Raw genomic sequence first — 23,530 nt, forward strand, 5'->3', positions numbered from 1 at the left:
AGTTTCTCATGTCATTCATGAAGACATCATTCTACATCCATTCATTGAGATGCTGTGGTCCATCTATCCGCCGTCCGTCCGTCTTCTGAACCTGCTGAAACCCTCTGGGGTCACAGGGTTGCTGGAGCCTATCCCAGCTCCTGTTGGGCGAAGGCGGTGTTCATCCTGGAGGACACACAATCCTTTACATTCACACCAAAGAGATGCCCAGAATGTAAACTTCAGTGGATTTGTCTGAGTATGGAAGGTTTCCTTTTAGATCTTAAACTTCCTGTTTACCTTCTAATTTTGGATATTTTCAAAATAAAATCGGCAAACAGTTTTCATTATTCCTTTATTGTTGAAACGGTGACAATTTCTGAAAAACCAGCGTCTGAGGAAACTACAGAAGCTCCACGTAGTTGGAGGGAAACAACCCACAGTGCCCGTCAGGCCCCACCCCCCTCCACCAGCCCTCGTCGATCTTCTCGATGTTGGTGATGATGTCATAGGGGTCAAAGGTGATCTCTGTGTCATCCGCTGTGGAGGACAGGTGAGAAGCTGTTGATAAACAAAATCCTCCTCCTCTTCCTCATCAGAGATGCTCTGCAGCTTCATTTTCACAGCATCTCTAGTTTCAGCAATTTTAAAAAAAATGTTCTTCACTAAAGTTGTTTTTGGTATTTTTCTTCGTATCACTTTGATAATTTTTGACTGTTTCTGTGGGTTTTCATTCTTTATTTGCTTTTTATTTTCCAAACTTTTCCAAATCTTCATTTTCTTCACTCAAAAGGTGATTTTGTTTTCATCTCTTGTGTTTTTTACTTTGTTATTTTCTAAATTATATTTAAATTGTTTGTTCACATGTTTGTTTATTCCTTATTCTCGTTTCTTTTTTCACAGCCGAAAATCTTTTTTTTCCTTCTGGTTACTGTAATAAAAAAAGTAACTTTATAAAACGTTTTATTTCATTAAAAAAACGGTAACCAGTAAAGATAATGATGTTTTTTTTAAGTAAATATTGTATTTAAAAATAAAACTGGGAATTTTAAATCTAAACTCTAATTTGAACTTTACTAAACTTGTTGGAGTGAAATCATAAAGTGGCTCTAAAGTCGACCTTTCTTATTATTGGTGTGATTGTTGTTGTTGTGATCATGATGACTGCAGGAACACAGCAGGACCTGGAAGAGCTGAGTGACAGGACGTACCAGCCTGATAGTCGTACAGAGCTCTGGCACTGAGACCGCCTCCAGATTCCTCCTCATCAAACTCCTGATCCTGAAAACATCACAACAGCTGATCGGACTCCAAACCAGCCTTTGGACACTGAAGTCCTCCAGCTTCAAAGATGTTATCAGACAGCAGGACGTGACGTCTTCAGTGAACATTTTACTGCAGTTTTTTACAGGCTGAAATCAAATTCCAGCTTTCAAATTTGTGAATTTCTGTGGCATAAGGAAGGTCGGGCTGACCGGACTCACCTGGTATTCGGTCGGTTGGGTATTTTCGTACAGATTCTCGTTGGTGTCGAACGGAGGCTCGTATGTCTCTCTCTCCGTTTCTGCAGTGAAAGCAGGATGAGACTTTCTGAGAGTTTGTGTTTTCAGGAACAGCCTCGGGTCACACGACTGCAATCGTACCTGCATCCTCAGCCGCATCGTCGTCATCAAACTCATCCGACCACTCCTCTTCATCAGCGTAAGCCCCTCCTGCAGCAGAGACAGAAGGACATCTGATGCTGGAGTCTTCAATGAGTCTGAGCACTCATGAGAACGTGTTTGAGCTGCATCCGGACCCACCAGAGGAGGCGCTGGTGGCTTTAGGGCCGGGTCACACAGCCGCCACGTACATTTGGCTCATATTGCACCGGTAATAACTGGTCATACGTGAATATACATGGAAAAAGTGAGCGAAGTTGTGGTCTTTAAGTGAATTTTCACAGATATGTCCGGAATAATGAACCACATTAGAGCCACAGAAGTACGAATAAACCACACAAAGAACACGGAAACCAACGTAGAACATGAACCGCGTGATTATTGCGCCGTTAAAATGCAATTCATGAGTGATTTTTGCGTCAATGTGCGCCATATACGTGATCTAAAGGTTACACATCTGTGGTTCATGAATGAAAAGTCTGTCAGACATACGTGAAACATTTGTGCATGTATCTCACAAAAATGTAATTTAATAATACGCGTATACGATTTTAATTCTCAACCGACCAAAAATAATAAACGACTCAAAACAGAATTCACATAAAGTTGGTGGAATTCCTCGACGGACATCTGCGCACATGAATGACAGACACAAGAAACACCTACGAATGACGTAAGTCCTGCATGGATCACCAAAGACTGACGTTTCATCCGTGGAAAATGCGTAAAGTTTACGCAGCGGCTGTTGGACGCTGCCTTCCAACGGTTTTTCACCTGGACATTTGTCAGACATGATCTCCCAACAGATTTCAAAATAACAACAAGGGATAAAAGTTTAGTAAAACAAAAGAATCCATCTTTGATCCTGACACATCTCCTACAAGGTTTACCAGGGATTCAAACCTTAATCTGACATTTCTAAGGTCTTTTGATCTTTTCAAAATTAACTGTAAACTAAAGCTGTGGACATTCAATTTCTTAAGCTTCAGATAATTCAGAAGCTTCAGATGCTTTAAAAGCTTCAGATGCTTCAGAAGCTTCAGATGCCTCAGAAGCTTCAGATGCTTCAGATGATTCAGATGCTTCAGATGCTTTAAAAGCTTCAGATGCTTCAGAAGCTTCAGATGCTTTAAAAGCTTCAGATGCTTCAGAAGCTTCAGATGCCTCAGAAGCTTCAGATGCTTCAGATGATTCAGATGCTTTAAAAGCTTCAGATGCTTCAGAAGCTTCAGATGCCTCAGAAGCTTCAGATGCTTCAGAAGCTTTGGATGCTTCAGAGGCTTTAGATGCTTACGAAGCTTTAGATGATTCAGATGCTTCAGATGATTCAGAAGCTTCAGATGCTTCAGAAGCTTCAGATGCCTCAGAAGCTTCAGATGCTTCAGAAGCTTCAACATCTACATGAACCCTAAAATCTTGTATCTGTGTTTAATGCTGGATTAACTCACAGCAACACTCAGAACCAGAACCTGGAGGAACTTTGTGACACTTTGTATGAGAAAAAGTGAATGTCAGACGTTATTTGCTCTGATTCCTCTGATCAATACGACTATCGGATATCAAACCCTTTACCAGCAGAGACTTTGAGGACAGATCCTGAAATCAATCTGCTTATTTCTTCTCTACGGTTAATTGTGATTTTATTCTTATTGTTTTGGTTCTCTGGTGCTGGTTCCATCAGCGTTTCATGGAGATCAGACCTTCCATCCTTCATGACGGATCAGGGAGGGGTTCTGACCTGCAGGCTGGACGGGCTCCGGATGCGTGAAGGACACTGCTGCAGGGGCTGGCACAGGTGAGACCGGAGAGGGGGCCTTCACGGAGCTGGTCGGGAGCACGATGGGGGCAGGTGGACTCTGAGACTTGGGGGGGACTTCCCTCTCAAAGGATTTCTGGGACAGGAAGGGACTCTGCAGCTTCCCTGGGGGGTGAAACGATAAAGACGGACCGCCATCTGAAGCTGCAGTTTCCTCCAGGATGGGCTGACGCTTACCGGGTCTGGAGGAAGCGGGGGGCAGGATGCTGCTGGCCTTGAAGCTCTGCTCCCTCTGCGTGAAGATGTCTTTAGGGTTGAAGGATCTCTGAGAAACCAGCGACTTCGCCTCCTGGGAGAAAACAAGAAAATCTTCTTCTTTCTCTTTCGGCTTTTCCCATCAGGGGTCGCCACAGCGAATCATCCTTTTCCACCTCACTCTATCATGAACATCTTCTACCCTAACGTTAGCCAACTTCATGTCCTCTGTTAAGACATCCATATATCTCCTCTTTGGCCGTCCTCTTGCCCTCCGGCCAGGCAGCTCCATCTCCAACATCCTTCTACCAATATATCCACTATCCCTCCTCTGAACATGTCCAAACCATCAGAAAACAAGAAAATGAAAAACGATAAAAACTCAAAGATTTGTTTCTCTGGCTCCACAGAAACCCACAGAAACGCGATTCCCTGGCATTTCACCTGTTTGCTTGGCTCTGTAAGAAAACTGGGTTTTTGGTTGTAGCTGGAGCTGAGGTATCATTTCTATATATTTTTGATTTTTTATGAATCAGGTCAACATCTCAGACAGGTCAAAGGTGAGGAGGCTCCTCTCAAGTTCTACCAAAGTTGAGAGATTCTTTCAAAGAATTCCTTTTGAGGGTGACCTCCTGAAATCTCCTGAAGACTCAAAAGATTTGCAAAATCTCAAAGGATTTGCAGCTTGATGTTGATTTTCTGGAAGTCTTTTTCACAGACGAAGGGTTTGGGTTGTCTGCCTTTGGTCCGACGGACCTTCACCCTCACTTCAGACATGAAACTCATCGTTGTTCTGTTGAGAGTTCTACTTTAAATCACGTGATTTAAAATTCTTTTAGTTTTTATTTGATCCCCAAAATTGAAAAAAAAGACACCATTTCTAAGCGTAGGAAGTAAAAAAAGGGAGAAGAGAGCTGACCAAACAGAGCCATGGCGGTGGAGTTTACGCTGAAAAGAGCTGCAGGTTTGCAGTTTGAGCCGTCTGGATTTACAGTTTTCACGCAAACACAAAGAGAAAACGAAACTCTAGACTGGAGCTAAAAACTCTGAAACGAGAAAAACGACAGAGAAACGGGAATCTGTAGGAGAAGAGCATCAATTCCAGAACTTCACGTTTTCTATAGACATCCAACTGTTTTACCAACCATTAAAAACACTAAAAATCCTAAATAAAATCCATGTTTTCACAGCACCAGCAGGAATCTTTGTCCCATCTTTGTCCCATATCTGTCTGCAGATGAGTCGCCGTGGAAACCCTGAAAGGTCACTCACGTTAGCCTTCTGCACGGACGCCGCGGCGTTGATCCCCGTCACTCTGCTTCTGTTGGCTTCCTGCATCTAAAACAGACATTTCACATAAAACACAGAGTTGGAAACCAGACCAGAACAACTGTGGTTCTGGTCTGGTTTCCATCCACAGAGATGCTTCTGACAGCAGATCAACTCTCATGTTCAGGAAAGGCTTTTACTTTGGAAAGCTGCAACTAATGGAAACAAATTCCAGTTTAAAGGTTTTGTTGTTTGCTGTCTGAAGGAGAAAAGCGTTCTGTGGTTCTTTACTCTTTCAGTTCCTCCAGAACCAGCCGTGTCGGGTTCTTCCGGGTCAGACACAGAATACCTCACCGACTGGACAAACTAAAAGATGTTCTGTTACACCGCAGAGCGTCCGTCCATCATCTCCACCCGCTTTGTCCTGACGGGTCGCTGAAGCCCATCCTTAAGGCGACGGATCAGACGGAGCTCAGAGCTTCGTCTCGTCTTACCTGCTGCTTTTGCTGCTCCTTTGCTCGCTCCTCTTCCTCCCTCTTCTTCTGAAGAACCCTGTCAGGAGACCAAACAGGAAGTCTTCTCAGCTCTGAGGTTCTTCACAGTTGAACCTTTGACTTCAAAGTGATCAACCTGAACAACTGCCTCTCAGGAGGATGAAGCTCTTTGAACCCAGAACACCCGAACTCACTCCGGCTACTCCATCCCAACACGGTACGTTAAGGGTTTTGGAAAGATTCAAATCTTTATCTGACATTTTTAACATCTCTTGATTTTGTTCAGAATTGAACAAAGCTGTGAAATTCCATTTAAGCAGCTTCAGATGCTTCACGAGGTTCAGGAGCTTCTGAAGCTTTAGGAACCTGTATTTTGTATGCAGTAAATTCAGTCATGCTAACCTTAACTCTTCAAATCCAGATGGTTGTTTGGAACTTCTGAATTCACTGAAGTGTCTTTATTTGTGTTCATTGACGAGTTCTTTGTTTGTTTGTTTGTTTGTTTCTTTCTTTCTTTCTTTCTTTCTTTCTTTCTTTCTTTGTTTTTTGTTTGTTTGTTTCTTTGTTTGTTTGTTTCTTTCTTTCTTAGTTTTTTTGTTTTTTTGTTTTTTGTTTGTTTGTTTGTTTGTTTCTTTCTTTCTTTGTTTCTTTGTTTGTTTGTTTCTTTGTTTGTTTTTTGTTTGTTTGTTTCTTTGTTTGTTTCTTTGTTTGTGTTTTTTTTGTTTGTTTGTTTGTTTGTTCCAGGACGCTGAAGTCCTTTCAACCCCCAGCCAGAACAACCAAAACACCCCAGACTCCAGGACATCGGCCTCCCCACGCCTTTGACCACTCTGCTGGGGGAGTCCCAACCAAACCAGTCCAGAGATGCTTGAACCCGTCCTCCTGAAACCAGAACCGTGCTCAGACCAGCTGGGATGGCTTTGGACTCACCTCTCCCGTTCGATCTGCTGGTTCCTCTCGTTGGTTTTCCTCTCCCTCTCCTTCGCCTGTCTCTCCTCCTGCTCCCTCACCTCCCTCTCCATCCTCTGGCTCTCCTGCTCGGCTCTCCTGCTCTCCTCCCCCCGCTGTGCCTCTTCATCCCTCTGAAAAAGCAGACGGTCATGTTCTGGTGATGGTTGGCTCTTCAGCAAAGCTTGCTGATGACATCACCGGGGTTCTGACCCACCTGGGTTTGGGCCCAGAAGTTGTCCTTCTTGGTTTGCTTGATCTCCTCCACGGCGTTGACCTTCCGATACACAGATCCCTGAGGAACCAGCAGAGAAGGTTACTGAAGAGCAGACGCTCTCTCCTCCAACTGAGGAAAAGGTTCAAACACTTTGACCTTTTGGGACGATCAGCGCAGAAATGTTCCTCTTTCATCTAAAGTGGGATGGAAACTCTGAGAGATTCTAACAGTTTCCAACCCAACAATCACTTTAAAGGTTCTTTTCAGGAAGCAAACGCCTATCTGACATTTTTAAGATCTTTTCAGAACTAAAAGTAACAAAAAAAACTGAAATTCAGGTTCAAATGCTTCAAATGATTCTAAATGAAGCTTTACAAACTTGGCAAAAACTGTTTATTTACTTTAGTTCTTCAGATCCAGATCTTTTATTTTTAACTTCTGAATTTACTGATTGTCTTAATTTGATAAGTTTTTGTCAGTTTTGAGCATAATTCTTTCCAAATTGTTCCATCTGCTGTTTTATAATATTTTAGGATGTATTCACTTAAATCATTGGAATGTTTGCTCTGTGATCTGCATGAATGGACTGACTGCAGCAGAACTTTTCATGGTTTACAGTTGTTTGGGAAAACCTCACAGCAGAACAGATGATAATTCTAACGGGTCTTTCCTTTCATTTTTGGATGACAGCGTCACACGGCGGGTCTTCTCACCACGGGTCCTCTGGGAGCGTCTCTGTAGTTCTGCGTTTGTTTGTGGAAGCTAAAGTTGGCTCCGGACGCTTTGGCCACTTTTCCTAGGATGGTGTCGGGCTCCACGTCGTCCTCTGTCCGGGCGTTTATGGTCACATGAGCTCCCTGCAGCAACAGTTTGGAGTTTAGGGAGAAAGATCGTGTCTGCGTGGTGGGGGGGAAGCCCCCTCCTGCGTTGAGCGGACGGATAAAACAGAAGCCTGGGTTCACCTTGAGAAACGACGCCACCGAGCTCATGTGGTTTGCATAGATCCCTTTGCGAGAGTCCTCCACACCTTCACCCGTCTGCACAGATTCACATCACAACCCTTTCAGGCCTGTTGGTGTTATTGATCCAGTTCCAGCAGGAGTCAGAGCTCCTGTGGTTTGTCTGAGGTCTTTCAGCTCAAACATATGGGTGGAAAACACTAAATGTCCTTTTGGACGTCGGAAAACCTCAAAATTCCTTTTTTCATGGCAGAAACTCACTGAGGTGACACGTTAGTGAAGAAGGCCTCACTCACCCAGTTGATGAGGACGTATTTGGGAAGGCCGGAGTTGGGGTCCTGGACTCGGCAGAAGGCGTACATCACTTTCCCGCTGTTCAGCTCCTCCAGCACCTCCTCCAGGCCTCCGTCTGCAGGAACAACAGAACCTTTCAACCCAAACCAGCGGCACCGCTTCAGCGTCGGAGGCCTTCTCCAGGCTTCCAGCAGGTTCATTTTTCTCTGTCACGTCTTCCACTTGAAAGATTTTTCCATAATTTTCTAGAAGCTGTCTGCAGTCAGCTGATCCGTCAGAGGAGAGCAGCTTCACGAGAGGAGAACACCTTTGACTCTGATGTTTTTCCATCTTTTCTTCCAGAAGAATCTTCTCCCTCATCAGAAACCTCACTTGATCCCAAAGTTCAGGAGGATTTCTCTTCATGGATCCACGGTGGAGAAACGGAACTGAAGGAAGACTGAAGGGGAAATGAAAGTCCTTCAAATGATTCCTGATCTCCGTGAGCCTTCAGGCCCGGCATGCATGAACGTCCTCCTCTGACCATCTATGAAGCTACATTTGTCCCAGTTTCTGCTCAGAGCAAATATGAAAACGTCTGTTTCCTTTTCTAGATGCTTCGTTTCCTGGATCTGCTTCAGAAATAGAGACTCTTGATTTCTTGGCGTGATTGCTTCCCTTCTTGAAGAAGAGGAGTTCTTTCTCCAGAGCTCTGATTCGTCACATATTAAGGTGGGTTCAGACGGGACATGAAGTCCACCGTCAGGGTCAGGACGCGTTTGTGACCTGCGGCTCCACACTGAAAGCTTCTCAGGTCCTTTTTCCTCACGTTTCTCTGGATCTTCGTCCTGCAGGAACATAAACCTTTCCACGCGCAGACAAAGAGGAGACGGCAGGGACGAAGATCCAGGCTCATCTCCGTCTGCAGAAGTGATGAATCAAAGAAAGTGATGTGGTGCCGATCTCCTGCTCTTCCTCACTTTGAGGATCCTTCAAACTGATCACAGGGAGAAAGTCCCAGATAATATTCTGACCGATCACCCTTGTTTGGATCAGAATGTTTAGTTTTCCTGTGAGGCTGGATCCGTTTCAGAGTCGTTCCACCTGGAAGTCTCCTGTTCTGGAGCTCCTGCTCCTTCAATGTTTTCGTCTCTGGTCTCCGAACGCTCGTCTGTTAGAAACTGAACTCTGTTTACTGCAAACAAACCAGCTGCTGCTTCATCCCTGCACAGACAGGAAGCAGCTCGTCTTCCTCACCTCCTTTCTCTACCAGCCGCAGGTTGTTGCTGTTCCCCTCATAGGTGAACAACGCCCTGAAACAGAGGAGGAAGATGATGCTTCAGCCCTCCAACGTCTTCCTCTCTTTCCCTCCTCACACTCACCAGTTTGTGCTGGATTTTCCGTCCACCACCTCCTGGTACGCCGCCGTCAGTGCAGGGCCGTTCTTGCTCAGGTTGACGGTCATCTTCGTCTTCAGGGTGGACACCAGCAGAGGCACAACTCAGATTTGGAGAGAAGCTCCAGAGTCTGAGGGCACACGGACGGATATGACTCTGCCGCGATGCTTCCGACCCGTCAGGTCAGAGGACCCAAACCTGACGGGCTGCATTTTTCCAGAGGTCACGCCCCCTTCCACACCTTCATCCGTCAGCAGGAAAAACCCCACGAGGAAGCTCAGGTTCAGTGCTGTCGCCTTACAGCGGCTCTGAGACGTCGGTCGGCAGGACCTCAACCCCCCTGAGAGGAGCCTCCTGTTCCTGCAGACAAGCAGACAGACGTTTGTGTAAACAGGTGGACAAACCTGAGGTCACATGACCCGCCGCTCTGTTTTGGGCTGCTCTGAAACCGGTTTTCTCAAGGAAAACCCAAAGTAGGCAAATATGTGGGAGGAGCTAGCATGACAGTTGCTGGGACACGCCCACTAATGCAGTCCTAGAGGTGATTTGTGATAACTGACGGACAGAAAGAAAATACAGTTTCTAGAATAAACCAAACCTGAAAGTCCTGAAAGAAAATGACTGCATGCTGGTTACAGCACCACAGACACACTGCTGGTGTCTGTTTGTGTGTGTCAGTCCGTGTTTGTGTGTGTCTCTGTGTGTCAGTCCGTGTTTGTGTGTGTCTCTGTGTGTCAGTCCGTGTTTGTGTGTGTATCTGTGTGTCAGTCCGTTTTTGTGTGTGTATCTGTGCGTAAGTCCGTGTTTGTGTGTGTGGCATGATTGTGTGTGCATGTGTGTGTACATGTTTGTGTGTATTCTTCGTAAACTTCCTTCCATTAATCTGGTTCTCCTCCTGAGGGGCTGTAACAATCTGGGAGGAAATTCTGACCTGGTTGGATTTGCTGTAATGCTGCTGGAGGGGGCACCCCCCCCCCCCCCCCCCCCCCCGTTAGAAGGTCTACAGATCAACATGGAAATGTTTTTTCTGCTCCTCCCTGATGCACAGGCCGAGAACCAAACATCAGCTCTCATGTTCTGTTCCGGCCCTCAGACGTGTCGGTGACCTGTCCAAGGTGAACCCCGCCTCTGCGCACCAGTAGCCAGGTTAGGCTCTGTCAAGGCCTTAGCGGATGGATGGACATCTGCATAAGCCCCACCCACTGGTGCTCCAGCACCCAAACCACATCCATTCAATTCAATTCAATTTTCTTTATTTCAAACACAAATGAAAATAAACACAAGAGTTTCAAATAGACAGCAAAATCTTGTGTGACTCCGCCCCTTTTACAACACTAGATTGTCTGCATATTTCTGTTCATTCTTTTCAGAACATTCTCATTACATTGTGTACAGCAGATGTGCAGAAGTGACATTTGTCTATGTGTTGATCATTTCTGGCCGTCTTCAGGTCCATCAGTGACGTCTTGTAGGTTTTTTTGGATACATGTAAACTTTTGGTTTGTTCCAAACCTTCATCCATAAATCCACACATTGATCATTTTCTGTTTCTGATGCTTTTTGAAGTTCACATCCGTGTGGAGGGAATTGAATTCTTTTTCAGGTTCTGGACCCGTCTGTCCGGAACCGACGGTTCTGTTGGAATCTTCAATCCCAGAACATCTGCTTCTCTGGTTTCTGCTGGAGATTTGTCCAGATTTGACGGATGGAGGCTGGTGAACAGCTGTGGAGGGGGGGGGGGGCTGTGAATGTTGATCAGTGAGAAGAATTCTCTGTTGGGGGGGGGGGACATCTGGATCCATGACTCCTTGGGTCTCCAGTGTCCTTTCCACCATCACAAGCAGGAAGGGGGGGGGGATACAGGGCTGAAAGCTGCAAGCGGGGGGGGGGGGGCGCAGAACCTCCATCATATGCATGACGGGCCCCCGCAGACAGAGATGGTGGGGGCGAAACATGGAAAAACAAAACGTAGTGGAGAGTCTGAAGCTGCCTTTGTGGTGGTGGGGAGGGGGGGGGGGTCCTCCACGTGAGGCATTACAGAAGGTTCAGACTCTGGCTCAGCTCCCGAGGGGGGGGGGGGCGGGGGCTGCATACCTCTTCTCGTTTGCAACCACTGCAGGCCTGACGTCTGGCCTGTGGGGGCTCTAGGATGGGGAGGAAATCCCTCTTTTGTCTCTGGGGAAGTCGCAGAACTTTGGGGGGTGGAGGGGGGGGTTATTCTGGGAGGAGCTTGTCAACCTGACCTCATCGTCTTGCACTTTGAGAAAAGCAGGAGTTTTTCCTCTGGGGGGGGGGGGGTTAAATTCTTTTATTTTTATTTTCAGAGGTTAATTTCTGCTTTCAGGTTTATGCTTTTCCACAGCAAAACTAGAGAAAACTTAGGTGCAAAAGGGGGGGTCAAATCTTTTTATTTCTTTAATTTGGGCGGTGAAAACATGAAACGCAGAACATCAAGATGTTTACAAACCCGTACTTTCTTTTTAGCAGGTTAAAAGTCCAGTACAGGTTTTTATTTCAGTTTTATTTTTTTATTTCTGCAGAATCTTTTTCCCAGAAAACGACACAGATTTTATTTTTACATTTGTGGCTAAAAATAGCATAATGGTAATTAAAGACCAAAAATAGATGAGTGGGACTTAAACTTCAATGTTTCTCATTATAGAGGATTAATCAGTCTGTGATGGCTGCCTATACGCTGCCCCCCCACCAGGGCAGAAACCTCCTGCACCACACCCTACATATGTCTGTTAACGTTATCTGTTTGAACATAAAATGTATTAACATGTTTCAGTTTACTTTATTATAATTTGCTTCATTAATTTGATGTTATGCTTTGAGTTATCAGTGCTGCTGGAACCATCAATGCCAATCAGCAGAGGCCTTATATTCAGCAGGCAGCTAATTGGACTGAACCATCACCCAGGGGATTGTTGCTTTACTTCAGTTTCTATTTTGATCTTCTTTATTTTCATTCATTTGTGTATATTAATTTACCACAGGATGGACATCAGTTTAGTTTGTTTGCTGTATTTTGTCTTAGTCTTTTTAAGTCCCCCCCCCCCTTGTGTGTCCAGTTGGTCTGATCAGCCACTATAAATGTTCCCTTGTGTTTTCCATCAGGTAGGTCAGTTTAAGTAAGTTTGTTTGTCTGTTCAGTTGTCCTCTGTTACATTTAAAGTCCTTTTAATCCAAACCTGCAATCCATGATAAAGTCTGAAGCTGTTTTAGAGCATAATACTCCCACCTCCATGCTTCACTACAGACACTTGGATAGGAGACCTTAAGTTCATTGAGGAACCAGCTACCATCACAGCTGATCCGGTTTGGATCTGCAGTTCGACCTTCAGTCCTCTCATGAGTTTGACCTCTGAACCTGCAGGAGAGGAACAGGAGAAGGCCTGTGCCGCGCCCCCCCCGAAGGCCGAACCAAAGGAGAACATTGGGAGGGAGGAGAAAACGGACAAAAGGGTGTAAAGAGAAAGGGGGCCTAATTGCCAACAGCATGCGTTCTCTGGGGGGGGGGGGGGGCAGCAGCTGACCACCTCTATGTGGCGTTTAGGCCCCACAGGAACATTTCAGACGTCTCTGAAACAGCAGAGGACTGCAGGTAAAGCCTTCTCTCCAGCGTGGACCTGGATTTGGAGCAGAACGCCCTTCAGACCTCCAGGAGGAGCAGGGAGTGAAGGAGGCGCTGGAGGTGAACAGACATGGAGGAGGATCAGCAGAACGCGTCTCCTTGCAGATGTTCTTATAGTCTCCTCACATTGAACCAGTCAATAAAACACCAAGGGAACCGGATTAGAGGTGTCTGAGTTCTGAGAAATCAGATCTACTACCACTTTGTCAAATGTTACAAATATTTTAATTTTCTGTGTTTATTTATTTAAATTAAAAACATTTATCCAAAAGAAAACTGGGAGGTCCGGTCATCTAAAAATATGACAGAGAATTTCTCCTCCGGAGTAAAGTTTTCCTGAATCCACCTCAACTTTAGGCTTTTAAATCAAACTCAAGAATCCAAATCTGAATGAAATCACTTTCTAATTGAAGTGAACTGGACAAAGTTTCATCCTTTTCTACCTATTTCTGTTTAAAAACTTTGTGTAGGAGGTGAATCAACGTCCCCTTGCTCACGTGCTGAATCTGTCGGTTTACACACATGCACACGCTCACACACACACACACACACACAGCCCCGGCCCGGTTCCGACCCCCGTTTTGGGTCAAAGGGTCAGAAAGTGTCGCTCTAAACTCCGTGGTTTCATCCAAACTCCGCCCTTTTTTCTTTTGGGTCCCTCTGGTTCCCAACAAGCCAACCTGTTGTTCCCGCTCTGGGAGCAGCTGGGCTCGCTGCCCCGCTGTTGCCCCGCGCGGCATGGCGCGCGCGGAGCTGATCCCAGGTCTGCGCGGGTCCGCCCCCTCCGCCCTCCCCCCTCCCCGCTGGATCCCGTCCGCAGCCCCGCAGTCCTTCTGCCTCCACTCCGCCGCGGAGACGCCGCCGCCGCCCGGCCGCTTCCCACGCCTGAAAAACGCCCCGCGGCGCGTGGACCCGGACGGTTGAGTCCGCAACGTTCGTGGATCTATACCCGTTTTAACGGCGGACTAACGACCCGCGGATCTGACGGAAAAACGGCCTCGACTTTTGTCAAGTCGACCAACTGAAGAACTAGTGAACGTGAAGTTTTCGGGCAGAACTTGCGCTGTCGGAGGCGCCGTGTTGTTTGTGGCTGATTTTAACGGCCTTTTGTCGACACTTTGGAGCGTTTCGCCTCCGTCCCCGCGGAGTTTGGACGGTTTCTCGGCTGGGAAAAGCCGCGGAGAGGCGACTTCCACTCCGCAGGAATTCACAGCGACGCGTCCGCGAGCGCCGCGGTAGCTAGCTAGCCTGTTAGCAAGTTTTTCGCTGCTGTTTTTCTGCACCAAAACACGCAGGAAACCCCCCCGCGTGGAGTTATTTCGGGACCCCCAGAGCACGCGACAACCGGACACTTTCGGGGAGGGTTTCGCCGGTGTTGGGGGGCCGTTTGAACAGACGTGGAAACTCCTGGCGTTAGCCGCCGCTAGCGTCCCAACATGCCGCGGCTGAGCCGCGACGGAGACGCGGACGACCTGGGGGCCAGCGACGAGCTGATCGCCTTCAAGGACGAGGGGGAGCAGGAGGAGAAGCGCAGCACCTCCGCCGAACGGGACCTGGACGACGTCAAGTCCTCGCTGGTCAACGAGTCGGAGAGCAACAGCGGCTCCGAGTCGGAGGTGAGTACGGGAAGGAGGGGGGGTGGTTCTCACGCGGGTCCTCACCCCCCCTCTGTGCGGGTCTGTGTGCAGGCGGACCGGCGCCCCAGGTCCCGTCCAGATGCGGAGAGCAGAGCCGGACTCAACCATCCGGTAGACGGAGGTACGGAGCTCTTCTGGGGGGAGGGGGGCCTGTTTGTTTCACCATAATTAGTTTTATTAAACTGTTTGATGTTACTGTTGCTCCCATTGCATTCTGGGTGTTGTGGGGTCAGACTTGTTGACCTTTGAGGGTCACCAGTGAAGTGAAGTGGTCCATTAAAGAGCTAAATGCCTCACTGGGTCCAGTCCCCTGGCTGTCCTGGTGGTCCCGGTTCTGGTGGGACCTCCGTGCTCCTCCATGGGTTCAGATGTTTCTGATGTTTCAGAATCACTCCCAAAAAAACTGGTAACCACTGCAACTTTGTTGCTTACAACCAGCATTTTAGCATGTATTTCCATTCTTCAATGAGCTTTTCTTCGTGGTCAGCGGATACTGTCGCGTCTCCTGGACGGTTCATCCCGCCTCTAGCACGTCACATGACGGCTTTTCTATCGCGGCGCTCACCTTCTTCTCGCTAAATGTACAAAGCAGTCCAACCCCTGAGTGGGACGCTGATGCATGCTGGGAACCATCACAGCGAGGTTTGGTTCCTCTTCTCCGGTGTCTGATTTCCTCGTGGAGATCCTTTTCTGCGTCTCCTCCGCCTCAGCTCCTCTAGCGGTTCCAGCTGGAAGATGACCGTTGTGTCCGTCTGGTCCCTGGACGGGGGACGGGTTTCTTCTGGAAGGGATGCTCTGAGAACGCTGAAGAACGTCCAGAACGCGTCGGGTTGTCCGTGGTAGAAGCTCCTCCATGCTCCTCCTCACGGTTCTCTGCTAGAACGTATCTAAGTTCTCTCTGGATCTTTAAAGTGGTCTCTGGTTTGGGGAAAAGCTGCTCCGGGTTTCTCCTCCTGAAGAACGCGGCGTTGCTGTTGGAGCTTTCAGACCCGGATCGCGCGAGGACACGCTCTTCACGCCGGGTTGCTATGACGATCCTCGCTCTGCTGGCTGGCCTGTAGCATCATGTTGGGATGCATGTCTCCTTTGCAGAGGAGCTGAACAACAAACACCTCCTGAGGAGCGTCTCCTCCTGCTGGAAGCTGCAGGTCAGCTGTGGGGAGGAGCTGCTCCTCAAACGTCATGCGTGGAGGAATGCCTCTCCTCCTCAACTGCAGAGCTCCCAGAGTGTAGCTCAGGTTTTTTCCCATCATACAACACTCCTCCCAATAGTGGAAAGGGTCATGTGACCCTCAGTGTGGAATACAAACGGGAACGTTCAGGTTTATTCCGTTTCTTTTTGAACATCTTTTAGTCATTTCTGTTTCAGGTATTGTTTATCTACTTTATTGCTCCTCACTAGTCTGACGCGGCAAAGAAAGAAAAACGGCGAAAATCAAAATAAATCGCAAACCTTAAATGTGTTCAAACAATCTTATGGCAGCTTGAAGCATTTAACAAATCAAAAAATCCCTTTATGTATTTGACCAATCGGATGGACGCCTTCACGTTGTTGACCAATCAGGCGCAGGTGTTTGTCACCATTGTTGACGAGGGTCATTTGGAGGATAGATTTTAAACTGCTGCAATGAAATCAGAATTATGTTTTTGGTTATTTTGATATTTGTTTAGATTCCGCAAATCATATCATCATCGCAATATCAATCTCTAATCGCGAGTTTTCCTTCCATCGCGCCAATGGATGGTACCATCGTTATGCCCCCCCCCCCCCCCCCCCCCCACGCCGCGAGTCGACACTATAAACCGCGGTTACATGTTCACAATATCTTGATGGGATCAACGGTCGGATTAGAATCCAACCGTGTTCATGGGATCAGAAAATGTTTTCTGATTATAACAAACGTTCACTAAGGTCACACTTTCAGTCAGAATGAATCATTCACACATGTGCAGTAGTGTTGGAAATACAGGAAGAGGAAATGAGTTCCACTGAGAGGCTACATCCATAGATATCTGGCAGCTAAACATGCTTTTATTAATGTTACGGTTATTATGAAGCACATGTTTGCTCATCATTTTAATTTGAATCCGTGCTTTTTCTGTGGAAGAACGGAGCTGGAAGAAGGCAGGACTAAGAGAGGCTAACACACGCTAACAACATTTAGCCTTTGATGAACAAAGATTCAGTCTGCATCCTGGCTGAACGTAAATATGTGGGAATAACATCAGCCTTTATTTTGTCGGGACACGACAGGAAACACAAATCCAGGTGATTGTTTGAACGGTTTCTAAGGACTGAGCCACATTTCTGCTTTAAGCTCACACACCGCCCCAAAGCCGCTGATTGAGCCGACGGTCCGAGCTCTGCCCGGACACACGGTTCTACCGGGAGACCCGGTTCTCCTGAGTTCGTTAGCTCGTTCACCCAGAGCTGCAGGACAGATGGCAGTCCTAAATCTCCCACACATAGCGCACACGTAAAAAAGCATCCTCCCTTCCCCTAAAGAGAAAGCTGTAAGTCTGTGCTCCACTGGTCCACTTGACTAATTAAGTGCAGGAGTGGACAACTTCTTTTCTATTGTTTTTTTTTTTGTTAAAGTTACTTCCCTCAGTTTATACTGGATCATTGCGGATGAGTCATTAGTTGGGAAATAAAATGAAGTAATAAAGTAAAACAACAAATAATAATTATATATTAACGAAAAATTACTACTACTGCAAACATCGTCAACTGGCAATTTAAGGGACATCGCCCAACCCTAATATATATATATGCTATAAATAAATGCAGGTTTAGTTTTTTTTACATTGATTTCATATGGGATAGTATGAGGGTCCTGTAAATCATGGATGGATGGATGGATGGATGGATGGATGGATGGATGATGAGTGGATGTGTGGATGGATGGATGTGTGGAAGGGTGGATGGTTGGGTGGGTGGATGGATGGATGTGTGGATGGATGTGAGGATGGATGATGAATGGATGTGTGGATGGATGGATGGATGTATGGATGGATGGATGGATGAAATGGGTGGATGTGTGGATGGGTGGATGGTTGGGTGGATGGATGGATGGATGGATGGGTGGATGTGTGGATGGGTGGATGGTTGGGTGGATGTATGGATGTGTGGATGGATGGATGGATGGATGGATGGATGTATGGATGGTTGGGTGGATGGATGGATGGATGGATGGATGGGTGGATGGATGGATGTGTGGATGGATGGATGAGTGGATGGATTGATGGATGTGTGGATGGATGGATGGATGATGGATGTGTGGATGGATGGATGGATGATGGATGGGTGGATGGATGGATGGGTGGATGGATGGATGATGGATGGGTGGATGGATGGATGTGTGGATGGATGGATGAGTGGATGGATTGATGGATGTGTGGATGGATGGATGTGTGGATGGGTGGATGGATGGATGTGTGGATGGGTGGATGTGTGGATGGATTGATGGATGTGTGGATGGATGGATGGATGGATGATGGATGGGTGGATGGATGGATGTGTGGATTGATGGATGTGTGGATGGATGGATGTGTGGATGGATGGATGTGTGGATGGATGGATGGGTGGATGGTTGGATGGATGGATGTGTGGATGGATGGATGGATGGATGGATGATGGATGGGTGGATGGATGGATGAGTGGATGGATTGATGGATGGATGTGTGGATGGATGGATGTATGGATGGGTGGATGTGTGGATGGATGGATGGATGTATGGATGTGTGGATGGATGGATGGATGTGTGGAAGGGTGGATGTGTGGATGGATGTATGGATGTGTGGATGGATGGATGTGTGGAAGGGTGGATGTGTGGATGGGTGGATGGTTGGGTGGATGGATGGATGTATGGATGTGTGGATGGATGGATGGATGTAATGGGTGGATGTGTGGATGGGTGGATGGTTGGGTGGTTGGGTGGATGGATGGATGGATGGATGGATGGGTGGATGTGTGGATGGGTGGATGGTTGGGTGGATGTATGGATGTGTGGAAGGGTGGATGGATGGATGATGGATGTGTGGATGGATGGATGGATGGATGTGTGGATGGATGGATGTATGGATGGGTGGATGTGTGGATGGATGTATGGATGTGTGGATGTGTGGATGGATGGATGGATGTGTGGAAGGGTGGATGTGTGGATGGATGTATGGATGTGTGGATGGATGGATGGATGGATGTGTGGAAGGGTGGATGTGTGGATGGGTGGATGGTTGGGTGGATGGATGTATGGATGTGTGGATGGATGGATGGATGAAATGGGTGGATGTGTGGATGGGTGGGTGGTTGGGTGGATGGATGGATGGATGGATGGGTGGATGTGTGGATGGGTGGATGGTTGGGTGGATGTATGGATGTGTGGATGGATGGATGGATGGATGGATGTATGGATGGTTGGGTGGATGGATGGATGGATGGATGGGTGGATGGATGGATGTGTGGATGGATGGATGAGTGGATGGATTGATGGATGTGTGGATGGATGGATGGATGATGGATGTGTGGATGGATGGATGGATGATGGATGGGTGGATGGATGGATGGATGATGGATGGGTGGATGGATGGATGTGTGGATGGATGGATGAGTGGATGGATTGATGGATGTGTGGATGGATGGATGTGTGGATGGGTGGATGGATGGATGTGTGGATGGATGGATGTGTGGATGGATTGATGGATGTGTGGATGGATGGATGGATGGATGATGGATGGGTGGATGGATGGATGTGTGGATTGATGGATGTGTGGATGGATGGATGTGTGGATGGATGGATGTGTGGATGGATGGATGGGTGGATGGATGGATGGGTGGATGGTTGGATGGATGGATGTGTGGATGGATGGATGGATGGATGGATGATGGATGGGTGGATGGATGGATGAGTGGATGGATTGATGGATGTGTGGATGGATGGATGTGTGGATGGATGGATGTGTGGATGGATGTGTGGATTTGTGGATGGATGGATGGATGGATGTGTGGATGGATGGATGGATGGATGTGTGGATGGATGGATGGATATGTGGATGGATGGATGGATGGATGTGTGGATGGATGGATGGATGTGTGGATGTGTGGATGGATGGATGTGTGGATGGATGGATGTGTGGATGGATGGATGTGTGGATGGATGGATGGATGGATGGATGTGTGGATGGATGGATTGATATGTGGATGGATGGATGGATGGATGTGTGGATGGATGTGTGGATGGATGGATGTGTGGATGGATGGATGTGTGGATGGATGGATGTGTGGATGGATGGATGGATGGATGTGTGGATGGATGTGTGGATGTGTGGATGGATGGATGGATATGTGGATGGATGGATGGATGGATGTGTGGATGGATGGATGGATGGATGGATGGATGGATGGATGGATATGTGTATGGATGGATGGATGGATGTGTGGATGGATGGATGGATGTGTGGATGTGTGGATGGATGGATGTGTGGATCTTGTGTATTTGGTGTTCAGAGGATGTTTCTCTGCCGCTGTTTCAGCGCTGCGGCGGCAGCAGGATGACGGCCTCTTCCAGCCCCCGCCGTACCTCAGGTACCCTTTCTTCATGATCCCGGACCTGGGTAACCTCTGCAGCCCCTACCTCACCAGCGGCGGCCGCGCGGTAAGACACCTGACCACTCCCACTGTCTACCTCTGTCTGCTGTGGAGCAGATGTTGATCCAGCTGCTTCCCTGGATCCAGACGTCCAAAGAAGTGTAACTTCAGAAAAACCTGAAATCCGCTGGTCGATGGGGGTGGGGGGGGTGGCTCCTCTGGTCGGTGCGAGCTTCCATTCTGCTGGGGGGGACAGATGGGTCTGGACAGAGCCCCCCCTCCAGCGGCAGCTGCTCTGCTGCAGATTACCTGCTCGGGCTGAAGCGGCACAGCTGGTTTGGCAGCGTGTTGCCCAATTTCCCGTCCCAGCAGCTTTGCTGGGATTAAAGGATCCAAGCCGACGGTTTCACACTCGACGCAGGAAACGCCCCCCACCCCTACCCCTAGGTAGAAGCGGCGTTCTGGGGGGGTTTAAGTGTTGGAGAACCTGAGGCTGAAACAGATTAAGCAAAAGCTGCTGCTGAAAGTTCCTCCTGCGGCGACTCAAACAGTGATGAGCAGCTAAAGGGGAAGATGCTCTTCTCTGTCTGCCCCCCTCCCCCCACACCCCCCGCCTGGCGGATGCTGAGGCTCCTGATGTCGGCATGGAAACGCTTTGGAGATCCTTCACTGCGGCTCCTGATTGGACGATCCATTGCATCAGATTCCTGAGTGTCACTATCACCTGTCTCCACAGTACCTGCCGTTCCAGTGGCCTCTGCTCGACGTTCCTGGGAGAACCGCCGTCAGAGACTCGGCCACGCCCACTCACCTGGTGAGACCTGCTCACACACCTTTAGTCCCTCTACTCCACAGAAACCTGCTGAGGAACGACTGTCAAGTTATGGGAGTAACCATAGAAACATCTCCTGATATCTGATGGCTCACAGTAATCTGATTATTTACCAATAGTCTGATTACTCGCAGCAATCTGCTTTCTCCTCAGTAAGGTGATTTCTTACAGTAATCTGATTTCTCAGCGCTTGAGTTCTGATTTGTCAAATGACAGCGGCGTGAATCGGTACCTGCGAGTTCTGAAGGCCGTTCCCCGTCTTCTCTCGGAGAACCCTCAGAACGTTTCGGTCCTGCAGACTCGCTCAGACACTCGTGGTCGGACTCGACAGCTGAGAAACTTTCAGAACCACGACTTTGGAAGCAGCTGGACTGCAGGCCCCTTCTGGTTCTGCTGCAGTTCCACTTTGGGTCAGGAAAATGTTCTGAACGTTCTGCCGCTTGTTTCCAGTCCAGTCCCATGGCCCACCTCCACCCTCTGCTGTCCTACAGCCCTGAGGCCTTCTCCCCCCAGAGGGCCTCTCCCGTCCTCTCACCTGACGCAGGTAAGCTTCCTGCCGGCTGCAGGCCCCGCCCCCCGAGCTTCCTGTGTGACCCGGCTGCACTTCTTCTGCAGGCATGTCCAGGACACCGCACGCCGCCTGCTACCCGCTCTCTCCAGGAGGCATGGCACAGATGGCGCCCCCTCTTGGCTGGCTGTGAGTAAGACAGTCTGTTGTCATGGAAACTTTGAGCCGAACCTTTGGATGCTGACCTTCCTGTTGCCCCGGTAACCTTCTCTGCTGATGATGGAGCTCTCTCCGTGAACATCACAGTGACTGCTGAAGCGGACGGGGTTCTTCACCACCGTCTGATTCTGGGTTTCTGCCTGCAGGTCGGGGCAGCACATGTACCCGCTGACGGGGGGGTTCAGTCCAGCAGCTCTGGCCATGAACGCCTCCATGTCCAGGTGAGTTCAGGGCTTTTCCAGCAGTTCATGCTGTCTGCCAGCAGGGGGCAGTCACCCCCCCCCCCCCCATAGCTCCAGATCCTCAGGAGCTGTCAGAACATCCGAACCGGGTCAGACTACCTGCTTCCCCCGTTTCTTTGCAGTCTGGTTTCCGGCAGCTTCTCCCCCCGTCTGGTGCCGACCCCCCAGCCCTCTGTCTCCCAGCCCTCAGTCGCCCCCCCAGCAGTGAAGCAGGAGCCTGGAGAGCACAGCGGCCACGAGCACAGGTAACCCCCCCCCCCCCCCCTCCTCCACCCCATCCGTCCTCCTGCATGAACATTTGTGATGCTCCAGCAGGAAGTCGGCGTCCGGCGCCCCCCGGGAGGACGATAGGCGCCCCCACATCAAGAAGCCGCTGAACGCCTTCATGCTGTACATGCGTGACGAGCGTCCCAAGGTGGTGTCGCAGTGCAAGGTGAAGGAGAGCGCCACAATCAACCAGATCCTGGGACAGCGGGTGAGTGAGGAGGCGGGAGGACAGTGGTATGGGGGGTGTCTGCCATGCATGCAGTAAAGGTGAAGATGCTCGTCTTCCTCAGTGGCACTCGCTCTCCAAAGACCAGCAGGCCAAATACTACGAGCTCGCCCGCAAGGAGAGGCTGCTGCACTCCAAGCTCTACCCCAACTGGTCTGCCAGAGACAACTATGTGAGTCTGCCGTGCACGAGCGTGCGCACGCACGCACGCACACACACACGCCAAGGCAGGACGTCACCTGACCCGCCTCACCTGTGTGCTCTGCAGGGAAAGAAGAAGAAGAGGAAGAGGATAAAGAGCGAATCCCAGCTGGAAGGTGAGTTTCTGGACGCCATGAGGTGATCAGTGGACCAATCAGAGGAGAGGACAGCCTTTGCCCCGCCCCCACACCCCCAGGAGAGTAAAAATGTTTTTGGTTTTTGCTCCTCAGCTGACGCGTCCGATGGCTTCCTGCCGCAGACGAAGAAACCCCGCCAGGACCCGCCCCCCGCGCACACGTCACACGCCCGCCCCCACCTGCCCCAGACGAACACCATGTCTCACCTGACACACACCCACCTGTCCCAGGCCAGCCCCGCCTCCTCACTGGATTCACCTGCGACTCCCACAACGGCGCTGGCGTCGCCCGCTGCCCCCGCGGCGACGCACACGGAGCACACGCACTCCTCCCACAGTGGGCGGAGCTCCCCGTCCTCGGAGCAGCTGCAGCCGCTGTCCCTCACCACCAAACCCCACCGGACCGCCCCCCCACTGAGCCGCATCCCCGTCACTCCTGGACCCCCCACAGCAGACCCCCCCTTCCCCCACACGCCCACCTCCAGGAGCTCACTCCACTGTTTCATGTCCCCGCCCCCTACCGGCCCCCACCCATCGTCTGCCAGCTCTCCGCCTCAGTCGCAGCCGCTGTCGCTCCGAACCACCAATCGCCTTTAGGCCCCGCCCCTTTAACCTGAGCTGCAGGTTTTTAAGCTCAAAGTTTCATTTTTACTTTTTTATAACGTTTTATACTCGAAAGACTCGATTGGTCAATATTTGACCTGGTGTCCACCTGTGTTTTCTCACCTGTTCTAACTGTAACACAGGTGTGCAGGAACGTCCTCCTCACCTGTGAGCCTGTTTCTGCTGCTTCTGTTAATAAACACTCCCAGTTCTGACCTTCTGCTTCA

General features: G+C 49.1%; 2 protein-coding genes and 2 long non-coding RNA genes across 6 annotated transcripts; 3 read left to right on the forward strand and 1 right to left on the reverse strand.

The window, feature by feature from the left end:
• Positions 1–320: 320 nt before the first annotated feature.
• On the reverse strand, positions 321–10,070 carry dbnla (drebrin-like a). Its single transcript, XM_011493967.4, has 16 exons — positions 9,450–10,070; positions 9,194–9,338; positions 9,069–9,124; positions 7,835–7,947; positions 7,542–7,616; positions 7,293–7,436; positions 6,580–6,657; positions 6,345–6,496; positions 5,415–5,472; positions 4,924–4,989; positions 3,634–3,745; positions 3,379–3,561; positions 1,623–1,691; positions 1,464–1,543; positions 1,191–1,260; positions 321–519 (listed from the first exon to the last, which is right to left on the reverse strand). Exons 2-16 carry the CDS (start codon positions 9,274–9,276, stop codon positions 383–385), a joined length of 1,476 nt encoding a protein of 491 aa, XP_011492269.1. The 5' UTR covers positions 9,277–9,338; positions 9,450–10,070; the 3' UTR covers positions 321–382.
• Positions 5,032–6,485, forward strand: LOC144996708 (uncharacterized). The gene is made up of 2 exons (XR_013659566.1): positions 5,032–5,631; positions 6,159–6,485. It is a non-coding gene; the product is annotated as an uncharacterized LOC144996708 (long non-coding RNA).
• Positions 7,887–9,199, forward strand: LOC110014210 (uncharacterized). 2 transcript variants are annotated; one of them, XR_013659565.1, is made up of 4 exons: positions 7,887–8,026; positions 8,175–8,313; positions 8,426–8,543; positions 8,666–9,199. It is a non-coding gene; the product is annotated as an uncharacterized LOC110014210 (long non-coding RNA). The 2 variants fall into 2 exon arrangements; XR_002289325.2 differs by having other exon boundaries at positions 8,175–8,543.
• A 3,323-nt stretch (positions 10,071–13,393) lies between the features above and the next one.
• tcf7l1a (transcription factor 7 like 1a) lies at positions 13,394–23,518 on the forward strand. 2 transcript variants are annotated; one of them, XM_023960770.2, is made up of 12 exons: positions 13,394–14,461; positions 14,534–14,603; positions 20,015–20,136; positions 20,806–20,883; positions 21,352–21,445; positions 21,517–21,598; positions 21,775–21,849; positions 21,993–22,115; positions 22,183–22,345; positions 22,428–22,535; positions 22,632–22,680; positions 22,795–23,518. In XM_023960770.2, exons 1-12 carry the CDS (start codon positions 14,282–14,284, stop codon positions 23,295–23,297), a joined length of 1,647 nt encoding a protein of 548 aa, XP_023816538.1. In that variant the 5' UTR covers positions 13,394–14,281; the 3' UTR covers positions 23,298–23,518. The 2 variants fall into 2 exon arrangements, with proteins under 2 accessions (XP_023816538.1, XP_023816539.1); XM_023960771.2 differs by having other exon boundaries at positions 13,400–14,461; positions 22,186–22,345.
• Positions 23,519–23,530: the final 12 nt, after the last annotated feature.

This window comes from Oryzias latipes, chromosome 12 (genome assembly GCF_053564925.1).
Source record: "Oryzias latipes strain Hd-rR chromosome 12, Olatipes_Hd-rR_3.1".
In the NCBI taxonomy this organism is placed as follows: Eukaryota; Metazoa; Chordata; class Actinopteri; order Beloniformes; family Adrianichthyidae; genus Oryzias; species Oryzias latipes.

Excerpts from the sequence above, each read along its gene's own strand:
- dbnla (XM_011493967.4), bottom strand. The coding sequence starts at position 9,276 with ATGACCGTCAACCTGAGCAAGAACGGCCCTGCACTGACGGCGGCGTAC. Across the intron at positions 5,473-6,344 it reads CAGCAGATCGAACGGGAGAG|GGTTCTTCAGAAGAAGAGGG; the intron begins GTGAGTCCAAAG and ends GTCTCCTGACAG. Across the intron at positions 520-1,190 it reads TCTGTACGACTATCAGGCTG|CGGATGACACAGAGATCACC; the intron begins GTACGTCCTGTC and ends TGTCCTCCACAG.
- tcf7l1a (XM_023960770.2), top strand. The coding sequence starts at position 14,282 with ATGCCGCGGCTGAGCCGCGACGGAGACGCGGACGACCTGGGGGCCAGC. Across the intron at positions 22,116-22,182 it reads CACAGCGGCCACGAGCACAG|CAGGAAGTCGGCGTCCGGCG; the intron begins GTAACCCCCCCC and ends GTGATGCTCCAG. Across the intron at positions 22,681-22,794 it reads GAGCGAATCCCAGCTGGAAG|CTGACGCGTCCGATGGCTTC; the intron begins GTGAGTTTCTGG and ends TTTGCTCCTCAG.